General features: G+C 40.0%; 1 protein-coding gene across 1 annotated transcript in view; it reads right to left on the reverse strand.

The window, feature by feature from the left end:
* The window catches only part of gpc5a (glypican 5a), a 145,883-nt gene that overhangs the window by 75,289 nt on the left and 48,348 nt on the right, over positions 1 to 22,246 (reverse strand). The window contains exon 7 of the mRNA XM_044029464.1: positions 1,431 to 1,551. Within this exon, the coding sequence (XP_043885399.1) occupies positions 1,431 to 1,551 (121 nt within the window). The remainder of the gene's footprint in view (positions 1 to 1,430; positions 1,552 to 22,246) is intronic.

The raw sequence follows: 22,246 nt of genomic DNA on the forward strand, positions 1-22,246 counted from the left end.
TGTGTGTGTGTGTGTTGATAGGTCACATATTCAGGCTTTATAAAAAAGTGTCTTCTTATGTGTTGTTGAGTCAAAGTTATGATTCATTTTATATCGCATTTTTAATTAATCAATAATTGTGCAGTAATCACGCAATTAGACCATTTTTCTTTTATTTTTGTTCATAAAACGAGCCAAATTTTACAAATTAAATCCGATTTTAAACATTTTGAGTACTTTATGCACACGTGTGTTTATATAGCTGGTGAAAATGACCTTTTTTTTCCATCAGATTGTGCTGGGGAAAAAAAAAGGATATAAGACGCTCTATGTCAGCCTCTGTATGTTCTGTATTATATCCATTACATTACATTACATTACATGTCATTTAGCAGACGCTTTTATCCAAAGCGACTTACAAAAGTGCATTTAAACATTTGGGTACCCGTGTTCTAAGGGTTAAAAAAAAAACTTGTGAGTCCGTGTGCGTCGCCTCCATCAGCCACTGCTTCAGGAGCTTTGTCTGGATTACGGAGGTTCAAAGCTTCTTTTTTTCCAGCGTAAACAAAGACCAGCTTGATCTACTTCTCTGGCCCAGGTATCAAAGGACGTGCTGCGTTTCAAACATCGTCATCTCAGATGCACCGAAGCACGAGAAGCAAAACGAGTAAAGAATACACGTTACGTAGCGATGTCGCTGTGATCCTATAACCACGTGCTGCACTCAGTGTCAGAATCTTCTGTCGGTGCCTGTCTGGACCCTCAGAAATGCTAAAATACAGATGTTTAGATTATGGATTGTGATTTTGATGATGTGAAAAATTGTTTCCAAGATGTAAAAGCACACCCACACACACGTGGAGGAAGAGAGAGAGAGAAACACGTATTCACAGTGAATGTCAATGAGGCAGATGGTTATGATATAGATTTATGTGTTCTGACATCCCACAGATGGTGTGAATTAGTCAGGGAGGGGCGTGTCAGCACAAGGTCAAGAGAGATGACCCGGCCTTCACTTGGGAAACCAAAGCGACAGAGACACAAAGCTGCTGCTGCTGCTGCTGCTGTTTCACTGCAGCAGCAGCAGCAGCAGCAGCAGCTGTTCCCGAAACTCCAGCAGAGAAAGTGCTCCCGTAAACTGCCCTAATCTCATTATCCTCGAGAGATAAACAGCGGCGAAAGGTGCCACAGCAGCACAAAAGTGCGCCAAAGCAGGCCAAGGGATTAAAAAAAAAAAAAGAAAACAGAAAAAAGAAAAAAGAAAACGCTGCATTGATTTTGAATTCTGTAAATATGAAGACGCACATTCGAGATCAGATGGGTTTGTAAGTGTGTAGTGATTGATTTGGTTCATATATGCAGGGTTTCAGTTTAAGGCCAGATTTTCTATTTACATGAGATATGAACGTGCAACAGACACAGATTATCAAAGGAGACATGAACAGGCGCACCTGATTGACGTGTTTGAGTTTGTCAATAATCTGATTGATCACAGGGTCCGCCTCCTTCACTTTGACCTCGGGGTTGGCGCTCTGAGCTTTGATACCGTTGCCGACCACGCGGAGGGTGTAGCTGTGAAAACAGTAGAGCGCCATTATTTACCAAAGAGAAACATAAATATGAATAAAAACAATGATCTGTGTAGTATGTCAGAAAACACAGAAAGATATAAATTAACACTCAATGCTCAATTAAAACATCTACCCCACTGTGGTTAATGTATTTATTTATATTTAAGCATTTACTTAAAAATGTGCAGTTACAGTTAATTATTTTCACATTAGGATAAAAACTAGAATTATAAGTTTATTCGCCGTCGATTAATTAAAACTATGACAGACTGCTTGGTGCTTTAAAGCTGCAGTGTGTAACTTATGAATATATATGTATATATACACACACATATATACATATATGTATACATATATGTATGTATGTGTGTGTATATATATATTATATATATAGACACATCTGTCTATATATACACATATGTACATATAAACATATATAAAGAAAGTCTGAATATATATTTATATAAAGAAATTCTAAATATATATATAAAGTCTGAATATATATTTATATAAAGAAAGTCTGAATATATATATATAAAGTCTGAATATATATTTATATAAAGAAATTCTGAATTTATATAGAGAGAGGGAAAGTCTAAATATATATATAGATATATATATATCTATATATATATATCTGTTTATATATACACAGATATATATATATATATATATATATATATATATATATATATATATATATATATATATCTATACATTATACAGTATACAGTGGAAACCGCAAGTGACAATACGTTTCATTTTATATCCAGACTTTTTATATATACTGTATATATATACACATACACACATAGTTATATGGACAGACAAACGTGTTACAGTGACGTGTGTGAAAAGCATATTTAACACTTCTTCTTTCTGTGAAATGATCAATACAACAAGCTCACTCATGTTCATAGAGGGCGATGCTATAGACGTACAGTACAGGATCCTGGGAGCTGAAGTATTATGGGAGAAACATGAGTGTGTGAATGTGTGTGTGTGTTTTATATTAAGCCGTATATCAAGGCTGTTATGTTGTCTCTTAAATGAAAATATGAAGCCGCACACGCCGAGCGGTGTTTACAGCAGACAAAAAAACTCATTCATGATTTGTGCCCCCGGCGTTTCATCGCGCGGCATTAATCCATGTTTTAAAGCACTTCATTGTTTTTATACCTGGGTAATGGGCTTCACTTCAACTCAAGGGCTCGTCGCTGCTTTGTTTCACGGCAGACAGACTGCGGTGACAAAGCGCCGCGCCGCTCGCTTACATCTCAATCGCCAGTGAATCATTTCATCTTCAAAACTATAGCTGTTCAAGGTAAAGTCACTCATGGCTGAAAGTTCTGACTTTACTTTAAATTCTATTACAACTTTATTCTCATAATATTCAAATTTGATTCTCATAATATAACAAATTTATTCTCGAAAGATTCCGACGAAATAGCACTCATCTTACACACTGCGCCTTTAACGCTATGTGTGAGCCGTCATACTTGGCGTTGTCCACGCGCAAACATGTCCGCACTTTGCTTACGACGCAGAGAAAGCAACGTTTTAATTCTCTGTAAAATACGTGAAGGAGAGAATTCAAAGAAAAACAATCAGAGGCTGAAAAGGACTTTCCGTTAATTTTGGAGCACTGACGGGATGTGAGCTCTTCCAGCAATCAAGGTCAGAGAAGAAAACAGAAAAAAGAAGTCTTATGAATAAATAATGTTGAGGAAGCATGTGTGCCTAATTTATTTAAAAGTCAGTCAGGTTGTCTGGGTCCTCCAGATGTCATTTTCATGTAGATTTCCTGCTAATCAGAGCGCCTTAATGTGATTAATATTTTGGGGGGAAAAAATACAGCACTCCTTGTCTTTTATTGTGTTACTTTTTATCAGTGGTTCCTCTGCTTTTGCCTATTTAGTTTTCTGATACGAGGCACTTTGTGGCCGTGCGCGTGTGCGTGTGCGCGTGTCCTCCTCGTCTTTCTTCTCCCTCCTCGCAGCCACGCAAAATCAAATATTTAAAAAGAACATTTAAAATCTGCCTGTAATTAGCAGACAGCGCTCCGGTCATTTTGACGAACAGATGCTCAAGAGTTGCGTTTGTTAAAAGTTGAGTGAAAGATGCATATCGTTTTGTTTTGGGGGTGTGCGTGTGTGTGTGATTTGTATCATTTAATTTGCTTTTATGATCTATCTCAATATCAGATGTCGATTAAAAGAATCAATCTGTGGCGCGAGCGTGTCGGCAAAACCTATCAACAGCGGCTCACATTCTCCGGCGTGACACAATTACCCAAAAAAAAAAACAACTTGGGGCCATCGAGTGCAACTGAAACCCACTGATCGATCAGAATGTGAGAGCGAAAGCGCGTTGGTTTGCTCGGTGCAGTCGACGCCGTCGGCTGAATGCTGACGTGTCTGGGGCTGATCCATGTGTACTGTAAGTGTGATCCGGCCGCCTCCGGCTCTCTTTAATCCCCGGACACACCTGCTGAGATTGAGATTGTGTATAAACTGGAAGGACGACAGTCCCTGTTGGGTCTGACACTACTATAAATTGTAAAAGGTCCGCCCGTTAAAAAATATAAAAGGGTAGAAAACCCGGTGGCAAAGGTAAACGTCCTGTGCTTTTTCAGCCTTTGACAAGCTCATGTGTTGCCTTCAGGTACCATGAGAGGCCACGCCATGTGACAAATAGGACAGACTCCACCTCTCCGTGACCTTTACTTCAGTCGGTTTCCTCCTCTCTGTACAGTGTGATTAATAACAGATTTAGGAGATTACATCAGAGCCATCTGTGCACAGTTAAATGAAAACACAGTGAAAATGTGTACAGTCGGCCACGCAACTTTATGAAAATATGATGAACGCCAAACAATATTGTATTGTAGGGTTGTTGAATTTTTTTGTATCAATATTACTTCATATTTCTTTTCAGTTTCCCACCGATGACTCACAAGCTCTTCTGTCTTTTTATATAGTTTTTTTCCACTAAAAATGAACCATGATAAATCACATTGTCATCAATCGCGTTGATTTAAGATTGATTTATTCTCACAAAATGACCACTTCATTTTCATAAGATTACGATTTTATTCTCGAAAGATTGCAACATTATTCTCATAAGATTACAACTTTATTCTTGAAATATTATGACTTTATTCTCGGAAGATTACGATTTTATTCTTGAAAGATGACGACTTTATTCTCATAAATTTACGACTTTATTCTCATAAGATTAAGACTTTATTCTCATAAAATGGCGACTTCTTTCCTTATAACATTACAACTTTATTCTCGAAAGATTACGACTTTATTCTTGAAAGATGACGACTTCATTCTCATACATTTACAACTTTATTCTCATAAGATTACGACTTCATTATCGAAAGATTACGATTTTATTTTCATAACAATACAAATTTATTCTCGAAAGATTACGACTTTATTCTCAAAAGATTACGACTTAATTATTGAAAGATTACGATTTTATTTTCATAACATTACAAATGTATTCTCGAAAGATTACGACTTTATTCTCGAAAGATTACGACTTTATTCTCAAAAGATTACGACTTTATTCTCAAAAGATTACGACTTAATTATTGAAAGATTACGATTTTATTTTCATAACATTACAAATTTATTCTCGAATGATTATGACTTTATTCTCGAAAGATTACGACTTTATTCTCGAAAGATTACGACTTTATTATTGAGAGATTACGACTTAATTATTGAAAGATTACGATTTTATTTTCATAACATTACAAATGTATTCTCGAAAGATTACGACTTTATTCTCAAAAGATTACGACTTAATTATTGAAAGATTACGATTTTATTTTCATAACATTACAAATGTATTCTCGAAAGATTACTTTATTCTCGAAAGATTACGACTTTATTCTCAAAAGATTACACAATTATTGAAAGATTACGATTTTATTTTCATAACATTACAAATTTATTCTCGAATGATTATGACTTTATTCTCGAAAAGATTACGACTTTATTATCGAAAGATTACGACTTTATTATCGAAAGATTACAATTTTATTTACATAACATTACAAATGTATTCTCGAATTCGCCTTTATTCTCGAAAAGATTGACTTTTATTATTGAGAGATTACGACTTAATTATTGAAAGATTACGATTTTATTTTCACTTTATTTACAAATGTATTCTCGAAAGATTACTTTATTAAAAAGATTCGACTTAATTATTGAAGATTACGATTTTATTTTCATAACATTACAAATGTATTCTCGAAAGATTACGACTTTATTCTCGAAAGATTACGACTTTATTCTCAAAAGATTACGACTTAATTATTGAAAGATTACGATTTTATTTTCATAACATTACAAATTTATTCTCGAATGATTATGACTTTATTCTCGAAAGATTACGACTTTATTATCGAAAGATTACGACTTTATTATCGAAAGATTACAATTTTATTTACATAACATTACAAATGTATTCTCGAAAGTTTACGCCTTTATTCTCGAAAGATTACGACTTTATTATCGAAAGATTACGATTTTATTTTCATAACATTACAACTTTATTCTCATAATACTACGACTTGCGAAAGGTTCAAAGAAAACAAAGTCTGGGCTATCGATGTACTGACTTAAGTCTTAACGCTTTCAACAATCTGCTCAGAGAATGCGTGAACATGTGAAACCCTGTCTTCCTGCTGAAGACAACTGCACGGATTTAGATGCAGTTACAGATAAAACGCCATATGTATCCATGCACACACACACCAACACTAACACATACATATATAGATGCAGCTGCTCTTAAATTCATTTTGCTACTGGGATCCATAACCTGAAACACATGCACACGGTGCCGCTTTGGCTAGAGCAGCATCAAAGACTCTCGGGAGGCAGAAAATAAGGGTCCGCTTCTTAAAAGGTGTCATAGATAGAAAACATTGATCATAGTCATCATATATTCTCCAGGTTGAGTGAAAAAGCATATGGTCGCATCAAGCACAAACTAAAAGAGGATATGAAACAGCTGAATGATTGCCTGTGGACCGGCAGCAGGATCCTATAATCTATAACCTTCTCCCCAAAGGGACGCTTGGTTTGCATCTCATCTCTGCTCACGCGGATGTTCAGAGTGAGATTAAAAAATTCATTTTATTCTTGGCTCTTATCCCCATCTCATTCAGCTGTGTTTATCTGTGAGTGCAAGACCTTCGCATCGCGAGCAAAGCAATCCCGGGGCCTCCTCCGCCTCATTCCTCCACTTCAGGACGCGGCAGGATTGGAACCTAAAGGCAATTCTGTCAGAAGCACAGGAGGCTCCGACGTGGCTCCATCCGAGCCACCGCGCGGCACGTGATGTTTTCTACATGTCATATTTTTTTGTCTCCAAAGCTTTATCTTATCTGCGCGTGTTTCCGATTAGAACTCTGTGGGAACCGGGAACGTTTGAGGGCGCGCAATCAAATGAAGAGATTAAAAACTAAATCTTACAAAAAAATCTGACAAAAAGAAAGAAAGAAGGAAAGAAAGAAAGAAATCACTGTGATTGCAGCCAAACACAGAAAATAAAAAAAGTTATAAAATCAAGTGTCGAGGGGACAGTAAAAGTGACTCATCCACCAAAGTTTCTGCCACAGCTGTGGCTCATGGAGTTACTGTGTTTATTCAGTGCAATAAATAATAACCTACACACACACACACACACAATTATAGACTAGCTGTAAAACAAATACTTCATCATAATAGTTATAATATCAGAACATTAAAAGTAAAATGACCTGAAAGCTCTAGTGTGAAACATAAACAATGTCTGATACATTCAAACCATGCTGATATATGGAGCTTTTCCATGACATCGTGTCTTCCACATGCACTTTATTTACTTTAAATTACGACTTTATTCTCATAATATTCTGGAAAGATTACGACTTTATTCTGGAAAGATTACGACTTTATTCTCATACGATAATGATTTATTCTCCAAAGATTACGACTTTATTCTCAAAAGATTACAACTTTTTTCCTAATAATATTTCGATTTTATTCGTAATATTATTCGTAATAACTACAGTGCTCCTCAGTATAACACAGTTAAGATCCCACACTGCACACAGGAAGTGACTTGTTTCATGTCAAGACAGACGGATGCAGCAGCAGCGGCAACATTGCGCTAGTAAAGCGAGACGACTGTATACTACTACTACTACTACTACTACTCTACTGTATATTCAAAATGTGTTCTTTTTACAACCTCCATTTCTTATCAATATTAAAACACAAAAAAGCGCCCACGAAAACTTTACCCAGGTCTGATAGTTTTGCTTGACAGAGCCTGTTTTCAGATGAAGGACCAACGTTACATTCTTTCTGTTCACGAACACCAAACAGAGGCAAACATCACCAAAGATTACAGACTGTAACTTTAAATTAACGATGTGTTAACCCACACCACTTTCCCTTCCAGCTCTGTTTTTGTTTTATACCAACTCCTGGGGGCAAAATGTCTGGCTTTCATTGACACTAAATGCTCCACTTTCTTCAGCAGCGAGACACTAACCGTGTCCATCTGGTACTCGGTGGAAGGGCAGATAGGGACACAGTGGCTTTTTGGAGTTATTTTGGCCAAAAGAACAACAACAGTGCTGCTGCTGCTGTCGCCTCACTTCAAAGTGAGCAAGAACAGTGAGAGGAGAGAGCTGTCAGACAGTGAAACAGGTGAATCCCCTTCACATTCTGTCATTAGAAAAAAGAAAATCGTGATTACAGCTGCTTAAAAATCAACACTGCCTCCATCGATGTAACTGCCAATGATGTGTTTCTAAGAAGTGTTCCACATCAGAATAATAATCTGCCTTTATACTAATCCAGTGAAATATGTAAATCACGTGGTCATTGCAGGTGTTTGCAGAATAGTTTCAGAAAGTACTATTAACCAGAGGCAACAACGATAAAATGATTAATACGGCATTTTTTTTTATTATTAATGTCTGATCTAAATTGCTTATTTAGTCTAGTAATGTACTTTATTCTTACATTGCTTTTTTAGGTCCATGGACTTCAGATAAATATTTGCCTTTTGGCGAACACTGGTATATTTATGTGCATTGACAATCAGCAAGTGAACGCATGTAACTGTGTCACTGTTTCCAGACCAAAAAAAGTTCTCTGGAGTAGAATGTATGTGTTTATTATATGAAAATTCAACTCACTATTCTCTATTCTGTGTGTAGCCTTCAGTTAGCGTTGTTTACTTTGACCATTTTGGGATATTCTAACAACACAGTGACCCAAAAATAATGGTCACTGCTGTTGAGCTAATCCAATATAAATATAAAAGCCTCATGAGAAACAACAATTCACACAGTCATGTGATCGTACACTTATTTAAAAAAGAAAACAGCTAGCTAAGGCAGTAGTCCAACTAAAAGTATGTCTGACTCCGCCTCCGTAGGTGACGTATTGAATCAGTTTCCTGTTGACCTTAACTGAGTCCAACTCCAGTCTGACTAAGAGTATATATGCAGGAGTAATCGGACTATGCACACACAATATGCAATTACTGTAGAACTTTTATCATTGACAGTATAATAATACTTTAACCCCTTAAGCCCCAAATTGTCTGTCTTTTTTTAAATGTTTTTGCTTATTTTAACCATAAACATGCCAGAAAATGTTCTGTAATGAAGTGCATTTGCTTATTCTTCCAGAATAAGTTGTAGTTGTACATGAACACCAGATTCCGTGTGTTAAATTTGAAATGTAAACAGTATAAAACACATTTAAAATAACATTTGTTTGAGTTTTTGTCTCAATGTCCAAAAACAGCCTAAAAAAATGGAAACTATGTACAGGCGTTTTTTCCAACTCTCTCCTCTCTGGTGACAAGATGCTGATTCTCCGGCGTGAGTGAAATTACCGTAACAACTACATGTGCACAAACCGTTGCGTAATACTACTTAAATGAGAAGGCTCATTCTGTCATAATGAAAAAGGCAATTCACACATTCCTGTGACTGTACACTTAGTTAAAAATGAACCAAAAAAAAAGAGGCAATTTTGACCTCAAGTTTTTGTATTTGTACTTTATGTAACCCAGTTTCCCACATTGTGGAAAACAAAGTCTAACCTTGCCTAACCTTCATCAGAACGCTGTGGAAGGAGGAGTGTAGTGGCTCGTGAGATAAAGGAGGCGGTTGACCATGCACACCGGTCACGGTCGGCTGAGTGAGAAACAAAGCGGTGAGTACTGTAGGCCAGAAGGCAATACAGTACCTGCCTCGGTGTTGTCAGTGACGAAACGCACCTTCAGGCTCAGCGCGCCGCACAAAGACGGGTCAAAGCGACTTCAAAGGCGCCCGTTCGCTTCCATTCCGGGGGACGGAACATTCTCCCAGGCGAGACAGTGGGACATATGCGACGCGGCGCGTTAAAAACCGGCACGCGGGCGGCGCTTCAAACGAACATCTGCTCGCTGCAATAACCCAGCGTTAGTGTGGTGATAAAAAAAGAAACAAAACACAGTGACACTGTAATCAAATCAAACCACCGCAGTACAATCCGCGGCGTGTACAGTCGAACCCCCCGACTTTTGCTAATGTCACGTCAATTGACCGAGAAAACTCTGTGCACAAGTATGTTGATGAAAGATTATCCTAATCAGGATTACAATGTTTGCCGACATGTGTATCCAGGACTGTGTACCTTCACTGAGAGCTGTGACAAAGAGGATAATACGACACAACTCCACATAGCCTCTGGCGAAGCTTTAGCTCCAAATATCACCGCTGCCATGTTTGTTCCAATTACTAGGAAGCCCTGATCCTTGAAGTTGTATTGACTTGTGTCAGCGAGAGACGGCGGAATTAGCCGAACAGAGCTGTTTGAACACGGCGGCAGCGGTAATTAATGCGGTCTGGCAGCTGCTGGGTGGGTAATGGGCATTTTGTGGCGGGGATCCTGGCTGTTATACTAAGACGCTGGTGGTTTGGTCACATGAAGAGACGGGGGAGAGAGAAACATTGTGGAATCATTAAGAAGCTCCTGCAGGTTTGCAAAGCTCTGGGAGAATGTGCTAACTTTGTATACCAAGAAGTTTAAGCTGAATTTGACTTTTGTTTATGTCGAGTCCGTGTGGTACAGCAGGAGGCTCCAAAATCTGCTATACGGTGAAATACGTACATTTATTTAAATCAAAATAACCAAATTCAACAGTTGCCGTCACTAACAGTAAATGTAAGGGTTACATGAAATGCTGTTTATCAACAGAATATTTGATTCTGTGTGTTTTCCCTACAAAATCCGCCCACTCAATGGTAATTAAACATGATTATGTGTTTTGAGTTCATTAATTTGACACACTGGATTAATGTCCTATATAAAATGTTAGATTATGTCACAGCAGGGCCGGCTCTTGGCATAGGCGATATAGGCGGTCGCCTAGAGCGCCATCTGCTGGAGGGGCGCCGCGAGGCGACTAGTGACTAGTATACAGTCACTTTTGAGCGCGACACACACGCTCGTGGACACACACACACAATCTCGCCTAGGGCACAAAATTAGGTAGAGCCGGCCCTGTGTCACAGGGATAGTTCCTCTCTCCTTCTCTTACCCTGCACCAGTGTCCATAAAGAAACGCAGCGATTTCACGGCCACAGAGTTCACAGAGAGGTTGATCCACTGCTGCCTCCATCAGGAAGTTCAAAGGTGTCATTTTTGTGACTTCTGTGTTTGAAATCCTTCACTCGGATTAAGATTAGTGACATAAATTTACCAAACAATGCAGCACAGGAGCAGCAGCTTGTGTGGAACCTGCAAGTTAAAATCCATGGTTTTCTCTATGGACTTTGGTGCAGGAGAGTGAGTGGCTAATAAACTTTTATTTTATTGTCTTCCTTCTATAAGATTTTATTAGGTGAGCTTTTCTTTTTTTTTTTTAAGTGTCTTTGTCCCTCGTCCCTGTGTCCGTGTTCCAAATACCTCATTTTGACACGTTTAACCCTTTAACGCCGAGCGTATCACAGGCGACACGACAAATCGGTCATTTTAAATATGTACTAACACACAAGATCTGGTGTTCTGTGTAAAACTACAGTGTTTTTTTATTCTAAAACTTTTTAAATTGTTAATTCACTATTTTAACATGCAGGAAATTGTAATAATAACTGCTATATATTCAGTTATTCTGGAAAAATGGGCAAAAGCAGTTAGTCACAGGACATTTTATGGCTCTTTTACGCTTAAAACAAGCGAACATTTTGAGGCTTAAGTGTTAAGTGTTTGTTCCGTGAACATTAAAGTACTTAAACTCCTGAGCATGTTGTTGTAAGATCCATCGCTTTGTGTCTTGTTAGAACTGTTGGTTCCAAAAATAATGAACCCATGGAGACAAAAATAAGTTATACTTTGATTTTGAAAGTTCCCCGACTTGGAAATTAGTGAGACTTTTTTTTTTCTTTATCTGTATTTGACAAAGAAAATTAAAATGTATTACTATGAACATACTTCTCAGGAGGTGGACAGTTTAAAAATCAATTCGATTAACAAGTCTGTGTAAAGTGGGAACGCGGCGCTTGTTTATTCGTGACTTGTCGTTGTTGTTGGTGGAAATTATACAACACAAGCTCTTTAAAGGCCCAAAACCCCCCGCGCTCGAGCTTGTAGAACAAACTGTACGCTGAAATTACAAGGTTTAAATCAATACACGCATTCATTTATTTAACAGTTCTCTCCGTAAACAAGCAACGCGGCACCAGTGCACTTGGGTGTTAAACAGGTGGGGGGTGGTATCAAAGTCGACGAGGAAATTCCTATTATGCACCTGCTCTTTAAACGCTGCACGTAATGAATGAACACCGGCGGCTGCGTGTTGAGGTTTAATGACACTCGTGTTGTTGCCATAACCTCCGTACAACTGCAGCGCAGCGATTCCATCCAGGGCAAACTGTGCACAAACGGCATTCTTCCAATATTTTAAATACATTTACATAATCAAGTGGCAGCATATGGGCGAGCACTTCACTCGACCCCCCGACGCCCAAAACAACACTTACCTCACACGCGCGGGAAATCCATTATTCGGGGGTTGTAAAGAGTACATTATAGTGTGCCGATAATTTTCCCCGGCAATGCTAAGTGGCTCAGTGCGAGCATCGCGCCTGTTGTTAATGCCGGATAGATATCAGAGGTCCCCAAATTGCGGTGGGGGACTTTTATAACATCTCTTAAATATGTGAGTTTTATGGACGGTAATAAGGACAAATGGAAAAGTTGGCTATCGGAGGTAGAAGTGCGATGGCGTCGTAAAAGCAGATGGTCACCGAAAGATGGAATTTTAAAGGATGTTTAATGCCCTCGCAGAGCTGTAATGTTTCGGGTTTAAACAGATGTGGCACGAGCCGGGGCAGACAATAAAAGACTCATCAGAGCTTTTATCTTTTATCAGCGATCAACAGGCTCGCATCCAAAATAATGTTCTTTACAGCGCATAAATACTGTATCATTACCATCTGTCTGAAAGTTTTATTTTACTGCAGAGCAAAGATAAATATCCTGCAGATTTTACCTTGTTTTTGGCTCTCGGTCCAATGCCGATGATCAAATTCAAAATGAGGATTTTCCTCTCCTCACAAATACTTCAGAGGCGAATGAACTTGCAGAAAAATGTCAGAAACACGGTTCACCCTGACCTGCTTCTTGTGTAAAACAATATAATAATTATCAATGATTATTATTATTATTATTATTATAGTATAATAATTATAATAAAGGAATTATTTGCACTTTAACCCTCAAATCCCACACGAGAATATAAAGGAAAACTTTGTTGTTTTGTTTATGAATTGGTTTTCATGGGAGAAAATCTGAGCTTTTATTTAGATAAATATACTGTACTTTAAATGGAACACACCGTTATTCACCTTTGACATCGTCTTTTATTAATTTACATGTAATCATTATCCTGACCTTTATATGGTTATCATTTGACACCTATAAACCTTGTATTTAATTGCTTTACTTTTGTTTATGTTCTCGTCGTGCTTGGTCTCTTTAAAGGCGACATAGAATGCTTGTATCACACATATATGTTAGGTATGGAGGTCTACTTACATATATGAACTTGTTTTCATGGTTAAAAACCTCCTAATCGCTGCAAACGAGCCGATCAAAATATCTCCTCACTGACGCTCTCGTCAGCCGCGCTGTTTCAGACCAAAACCACACCCCCAGAACGTGGACTGTGTTGTGATTGGCCAGCCAACGAGAGCTTTCCTACTGTCCTGTGATTGGCCAGGTACCTGGAAGTGATGTAATAGATAGGCCAGCTCTCAGATACACAGCTCCCCCCTCTGGCATGGTGGATGCTCTGCATCTCAGCAGCCACAACGAGAGTAGTTCTTAAACGTTAGTTAAAAATCATGCAATTAAAATGTTTTACTTTAGCTATCAACTATAGAATGTAGTTGAAATATTAAAAGTGAAAGAAAGGTCCCTGCTGACGTTATATTAAGTGACAAAGCAGCAAAGGAAGAGACTTTGGGATGGATAACCAGAGAAAGATCCTCTTTAAATAATACATGTTGTTATTCCCCTCCTCTTATCTGCCATTAACTCACAAACAGTAATTCATGCATTCATTTCGTCCAGGTTAGATTACTGTAGTGCTCTCTTTTCCTGCTTCTCTGTCCCAACAAAACATCAATGAGTTACAGCTCATTCGAAATGCTGAGTCGTCGCCTGCAGGTTCAACACGAGGGAGAACATTTCTCTGATTTTAAAATTCACTTCACCGTCCTCCAGTACATTTTAGATTCCATCTTAAAGTTTAAATTATTACTTATAAGGCTTGTGGAGGATCTATTTTCAGAATATTTAGCTGGACTCCGATGAACCTAAATGGAACCTGAGATCCTTTAGTAGATCATCCAGGGTCATTCCATGGTCCAAACTTAAAATAAGGTTCTGTTGCAGATCCACAGGAGCAGATCCACAGCATTAGTTACACAGCAATAAACAACACACTGGCAAAAGGGAGCAAACTATACCAACAAGCTAATCACCCCTGTGAAAGCATCTGTGGATATTTGCTCCCACCCTCATTCTTCTTCTTGCTGCAGCAGCAGCTTAAAGGGGGAAAGAAAAAAAGTGACTTCTAATGGTAAAGCTGCTCATAAAGATCCCAAAAAAAGCCTTGAAAGCTCCAAGGTGAATGACAGCTGAAAAACACCATTAATGGTGATTTGAGGTGAATCTGAGGCGTCTTTCAGACTTTGAAGTGTGTTTGTCACAAAAGTTTTTGAAAGAATGACAGTCGTCGCCCGAAGGTTAACAAGTGTAGAGAAAAGAACTCTCCACAGGACGTGTGGGTGGAAATGTTCTTTCCTCCAAGACGGGAGAAATATCAATACACGGAATTACACAGTGGCTGCTTTGTTTTCATAGACACGACAGAAGGAAAAAAAACCTACTGTAAATACAGTGGACAGAACAAAGATAACTTAACTTATCTGATGTAAGCTTAGATTGGATGTCAATCCCAGCTGACATAGGGCGAAAAGTACACCCTGGACAGGTCGCCAGTCCAACACAGGGACACATAGAGACATGTCCAATTAGTCTAATCCCCACATCTGCATGTTTATGGACTGTGGGAGAAGAACTCAGCTGCCTCTAAAATGTCACTGTGTTGTGTTTAACATTTCAATACTAACACGAGCGCTAGAACGCGCCACTCGCTTTGTCCGCAATCAGCCGTTTACGTGATTTTCGTATTCCCGTAGCGGAATCGGTGAGCTTGACGATTGAAAACGTCACTCCCACAGAAGCTCAGCTTCTCTGGGGGTCGAAGGAGCAGCGGGCGGGCACGGACGCTGGGCTTCTGCGTGATGACTGGAGGATAGTTTTTGATTGACAGCGCATACGCAACAGCGGAGCCTTTTCTGCCTCAGTCCCGCGTGGGTTTCGCGAGAAAAATAGCTGGCCGTTGCGTGTTATTTTGCTCCGCGATATATCCCATTTTCGTAAATAAAAACACATGGATGCGCGACGTGTAAAACCAAGGCCTTAATCTTACAGGCATAATTTCTAAATCAGTCTGTTTGAGCTGCTCTGTTTCCAGATGCTGTTGTATAAAAACCATGGGGACTCGCTTTGATCAGAGATTGTTTTTTTAGATAGTGATGTACAGTAAATAACAGCGCCTGTGGCCACAGGAGAGCAACTGAGGTAAGATAGGGTAAATACACACACACACATTTATTCGGTACAGCAGGCTAAACACCATGAAGGCAGGATTAGCTTCAGCTAGTTGTAGCCAATAAACTAGAAACAGATTTAGTGTTTGTATGGCTTCGCCGAAAGAGATAAAATACAGATTGTTTAACATTTTCCTTTCTGTGTCATATAACAGATCTTTCTAAGAGACAGTAAAACTGCTCGCTCTAAATCAATTTTATAGTTGACTGATCACACGGCATCTCTCCCTCCGCTCTCCGATGGCCTTATCTGTCTGTGTTTATGTTTCCACGCGGCGTCTCCCCACACTCGTCTCTGTGCGGCCGGCCACAGAAGAGCAAGACAGCTGCGGGGCCGCGCCTCTTCCCGCTCCACGTTCCATCGCGGCTACGCCTTTCTCTCAATCTCTCCCCGTCTGACGCTAAATCAGTCAACGTGCTCTTCCCTCAGGCTCAGGCTGTTTGACTTTCTCTAGAAATTACGCAAACACTGGCGCTTTTTTATGGATGTCGTGCTCACAACTTATTTATCAATTGTCCTTTTTTAAAAGACAATTTTAAAGAAAAGTCAGCATGTGTTAATTAGCGACATCTAATGCTCTAATCCCCAAGCCACGATGGTACTGCATGTGGGCTGTGAAAGGAACTTAAATATAATGAAATAAATGTGTTTTTAATCTTCTGTTTCTTAATTAGGTCGTTGCTCATGGGGCTCTATATATAGCGCCCCCTAAGGTGAAAACAGAGGCAGAGTTCCACCGAAACTTTGTCGGAAGATGTTATCGACCAAGACAAACAAAAAAGTCGACCGCAACCATGGTCTCAACGCAACAGGAAGTTGGTCATTTTGAATTTCGGCGTCCATTTTGGCGATTTGCACCTAAGTCAGTTTTGAATTGCTGTAAAATATGTACGACAGATATGAAGAAAAACTTAAAAGGAATGAAACAATGCCATGTGTTGTTTTTAAAGTGAACTGGAACTAATTATTAATCTGCACTGGATTTTTGTTGCCCCATGTTCACATGAAAACTTCATTAAGGTTGACTTTATTTATGGGAATTATTGATCCTGGTCTTGTGTCACAAATCAAGGTTTGGGTTTGGACCTCCATACAACAAAGAAATCATTAAAACTGAGTGAAATTGGTTTGTGGACAAAGTAAGACATTTGAGAACGTCAACTTTTTTACAGTTTGCGAAACATTTTACGGACCAAACAACTCGTCAATTCATCCAGAAAATAGTCAACTGATTATGAAAATAATCTGCTTATGTCAAAAATTAAAGTCTAGCTTGGACTGGTTTTGTCTGTTTGAAGCACCAAGTGTGTCTTCTCATACTATGATGTGTTTTCCTCGGTGACGATATAGATTTTACAGAAGGTTCATCCTCCCACTGTCAGCCTTGAACAAACAGACTGAAGACGATTGTGATTTGTTCGAGAAAGATCGACCAGGATGAAACGCCACATCTTTTCAGTAACACTAAAATGTGCAGTAGCTCAGGTTTGTGAGATTAAAAACATAAACACAACCACCGTAAATAACACTCCATGCCCTCGGCGTGGATTATATATGACTAAATGGTTTGATGTGTTAACCTATTTGGTGAAATATTTAGAGAAGGAGCCCTCGGGGGGTCAGTTGTGAAGTTTTGTGATTATCATCTGTCCTGTTACTGTGCTTTAACTACATGCCCTCGCCGCTGGGCACTGCAAGCGATTAAGAATTCAGCGCCTTCTCTAAGAGACTAATTTGCCACCGCCACGAGGTTCTTTTAACGATTTGAATTTCACTCGCACTACAGTGAGTGAAATTTAAATGTCAAAACACTGCCATTTCATATTGGAGGGCAAAATTGTTTGCTTCACAACTAATTCTGAGTCAACACACCTGACCCCAAGGGTTAATTGTACTGTAATTATTCAACGAGCAAAGCAAAACCATAATATTGACAAATGTAGAAATCAATACATGTGAAACAAGGCCAGGGCTGTAAATCTGGATTATTAACTCAAACACAGGATGTTTTTGGACAAGTTTGTTTGTCTCGTCTTGAAGCAACATCATTTAAAAAAGGTAAAAGACAGATTTTGACGAAACTATCTAGGGATGTAGATTACGGCCATAATCTAGTTTCATTCAATTGTGCTGCGATGACCCCGCCCACGTTATAGAGGTACTATCTGCAAATTCTGCAAATTTGTTTTTGGGACCCCAAAAAAAATCTCCCGTGACCCATTTGTGGGTCCCGACCCACTCTTTGGGAACCACAGTTTTCAAAGTAAAAATGCCATTTTTTTTAAATGAAAACATTTGTAATGGGAAGATACCACTTATTTGTGTCCGATACCGATTTAATTTTAGACCATTTATGAACGTACGAAGCTGTTGTGCTGAGTCATTTCAATGGCACAATTATCCACTTGTGTAACAAACACTCTTCTGCCAAAGAAGGACGAAATAAACAGCCCAGACATGACTCAGCGAAAATGCTTTGGCTGATGCTTTTGTTTACATTTTTACCGTCTGTGCTTAGTGACGCATGTGCGATACATATAGGATTTTAAGATCGTATGGGATTTGATGTTTTTATCTACTGACCGACGCCGAGAGTCAAGTAGAGCCGAGTGAAAAAGCCACTCTTGCTGCTTGACACTCGTGCACCACGTCATTAAAACGTATTCACATCTCTGGATGAAGACACTCTGAATCACTGTGCGGTGTGATGTTTCCTCGCAATGCTCTACAACGTCAGGGTGACGGGTGACACGCGAGGCGTACTTGGGTTCTGCTGGGTCGGAGTCTTTTTTTTGGACTGGAAGCAGGTTTTCAGGGCCGCGTGGCGAGCGGTGGCGAGCGGTGGCGAGCGGTGGCGGCGGCGCTGCTCTTCACAACCTCTTCACACTTCTCCGGCTTGTGTCAACAACACTGTGACTCAGTGAGCCATTCATATGCTGCTACAGATGGCGCCATCCCTCTTCTTCAGCACGGCTGCTGACATGATTCATGGGGCTCTGTGTCTTGATTTAGGGTCTCTTTCATATTTCTTCTAACCCACGGCAGAGATGCATTTCTCTCCCGACATCCCTGAGGCAATGACCCTGGTCTGCCAGCACCAGTGTGTGTGTGTGTGTGTGTGTGGGGCGGACTCAACACAACGCATGCATGTAGAAATCCATGTGCATGCACATGTATGCAGATGTGAGCTCGTATTGGCAAAGGCAAAGGAGTCAAAGTCGTCGCACCATATGGTCAACAACACAATTATCAATCAGGATTAATCCGACTATCAAAATAGTGCAAATAAGCACCAATTCCTCACTATGAGGGTGAAAAAGCATCTTAACAAACAAGAAAATAAACCTTCATTTTACAAGTCACTAAAAATTAAACCCGCAGTCACCGCTGATTGTTTACCCACTCCATCTTATTTTGCCGAGTGTGTATTATATTATCCTCGTGTGTTTCCCTTCCGTTTAAGGTCAAAATTTTCCAGCAATTTAGTCTCCGCAGGCTTCAGATTGCCCTGTCGGAATACGCTGCAACGAAAAAGACTGTGTGCAGTGCACCACTTCCTTATCGCTCCCAGTAAATTACCTCAGGATCAGATACAGGCTGCCAACTCACAGAAACTCCACTCACCAGACACCCAGAGAGAAAGAGAGGAGGCGAGAGTAACAGACGAGGGGAGCAAGGGGAGGAAGGAGAAGAAGAAGAAGAAGAAGAAAAGTGTCAGGACATGACAAGAAGAGGAGAGAAGCCCCCGCGGAGACTGATATTCTCAGCCGCTCTCAAAGGTCATCTTCTGTTATCTAAAGATCATCTGCAGTCACCAAAGCTCACTTTTCTACACTCGGCTCAACAGCTGGAGTCAGGCACCTGTGACATGTAACACCTGAACATGTAAAAGCACCAGGAGAAACATGTCAGGTCGCTTGATAATAATGAATGTGAAAGATTTAATAACACTTCGATAACTAGTGTAGAACGGAAAATTGACAAAAGAAATGAGGTAATCCAGAATAAAAGTAAAAACAGAAGTCCACAATTAAAACGTGTTACTAAAACGTGACCAAACAAGTCCAGAATGTGATGTTATTTTTAAATAAAGTGCAAAACTGACAATAAATCCAGCATCTTTTTATATATTAACATCTTTTTTTTTTTGTCATACTGTTTTAATAAACAAAGAGGGAACCTGGGAGAAAAAATATGTAAATAAGACATCATTTATGTTGTTGATGTGTTTCTGTGACTTAGATGTCCTTTTCTTTCTCAGAAAATCTGATTTTCAAATCTGATATTCATCCAATATGTGGCCCTGTCGTCGTTGTCGTTGACGCACCAATCCGCACTTTAGAGCGCGGAAACGGCGACGGCGAAAAACGCACACACGCGAGAAGAAGAACGCAAACTCTACGCCAACCTGGAGTCAAGGTTCAACGGGGAATTAATAAAGAAGAAGTGATTGACGTTAAGTGTGATAATAACTCATGAGTGTGTGTGTGTTCACGAGATGCTTCCCCCGCGATGTAACCAGAAACGATTAACCGTTTATTAATCGATTACTAAATGAATCGACAACTATTTTGATAATCGACTAATCGGTTTGAAGCTTTTTTCATGATTAAAATACGATTTCCGGTTGTTCAAGCGTCTTAAATGTGAACATTTTCTTCATTTCTTTGCTCTGGAGAACATCATCATTTCCAGGTTTTGATAAACACCGATCAACATTTTTTAAAGTTTTCTGATATTTTATGGACCAAACGATTAATCGAGAAAATAATCGTTAGGTGCAGCTCTAGTTGTAACTCTAGTTGACCGTCAGTGCTCAACACCAATATCACATGATCGTGGAAATAGTCTTGGACTTTTCACAGGAGCTCATCATCCTCCGCCTCTTCCTCACATATACTTCAGCACACAGCTATAGTGACATCAGATCAAGATGGCGCGAGAGATAAGGCGACGGTGCGTATACGGTAGAACAGTACTGTATAGCTGAAGCTCGCGTACCACTGGCGGTACACGTACGACAGTTTGAGAACCCTGCGTGCCATTCCTGCGGGCAGCTGTGCTCACAGGACAGTCGGGCGGCGGGCACTCGTCGTCACGAATGTGAACTGTTGAATCAGACTGGAACAGCGCGGCCGGTTAATCTGGGGGAATCTCGTAACGGCCGCTGCGGCGGCAGTAAAACAGGTGGCCTCGGAGACTTGTTACTTCAACAGCTTGTAAAGGAGAAAGAAGCCATGATTAAAACTCCTCCGGATGCGGGCGGCGGGCGGCGGGCGGCTCTTTGACGCGCACCGAGGGACTCTGTGGCTGCCTCGACTCCTCTCCGCCGCGGTGGAGAGGGGAGCGGCTCCAGCGCGGTGGAACCGAGCAGATGGCGAGCGTATGCGGCGCTCATGCATGTCATCATCACCTTCATTAGCTGAAGGTGACATATGACATCATCTGGCCCGCGTGCATTACGGGGGCCAGAAAGCGTTGCTTTCTTCTTCTTCTTTTTTTATTGCCGCACCTCTCAAGGTTGTTGATGGGAGGCACTGTGAGTAATCACGATTGCCCTCATCTCACACACACACACACACACACACTTTCTGCTGGCTACTCCTCCTCCAGCCTCCCCCGTTTCCCACCACCTCACAGCATTAAGGTAAATAAGGGCTTCCAGCAGAGAGCCAATGAGCACAGGCCAGTGAGCAGAGATGCATGTTTGTGTTGCCTTCCTCCCAGGACCTTGCTCGTTTATCTTGGCTGTCAGGTAAAGGGCAGACTCAGAGAAGGTGAAACTTTCTTTTTTTTTTTTTTTTTTTTTTTAATAAGGCTGACTTGGTTTCCATAGAAACTACGAGACAACATATCGGACACAATGATAGGAGAGCAAACTGTGAGTCTCAGGGCATCCCGCGGCGCGGCGCGCTGTTATTGGAGGCATTTGTGTTCACGTCAAAGAAATGAAGAGAGCTATTTAGATTCATTGTCCGGACCTTTCACTGTGAGAGGGGAGATTAACGAGGGCATATTCACGCCGAGCTTTCAGCTTAGGTCAGGAGTTAAGAGGTGCAGGGCTCCACTTATAAAGAGATGCTGTGGCCACAGACGGCACGATACAGACAGAGAAGAAGACATTCTGTGACAATGAAATCACACTGTGTGAAATACAGACGTATAAAAATAGATCCATTTTTTTTCATGATTAAAACAAGATTTCTGATCATTTCAGCTTCTTAAATGTGAATGTTTTCTGGTTTCTTTGCTCCATATAACAAAGAAATTAGGGCTGCAGCAACTCATCGATTAAAACTGATTATTAAAATAGTTAGCAACTAATTTAATAATCGATTCGTTGGGTCTACGTTATTAGTTAGTTAAGTTTGTTTTTTTTATTAATCCCCTTAGGGCAGGGGTGTCAAACATACGGCCCGGGGGCCAGAACCGGCC

Source organism: Solea senegalensis, linkage group LG7 (assembly GCF_019176455.1).
Source record: "Solea senegalensis isolate Sse05_10M linkage group LG7, IFAPA_SoseM_1, whole genome shotgun sequence".
Taxonomy (NCBI): Eukaryota; Metazoa; Chordata; class Actinopteri; order Pleuronectiformes; family Soleidae; genus Solea; species Solea senegalensis.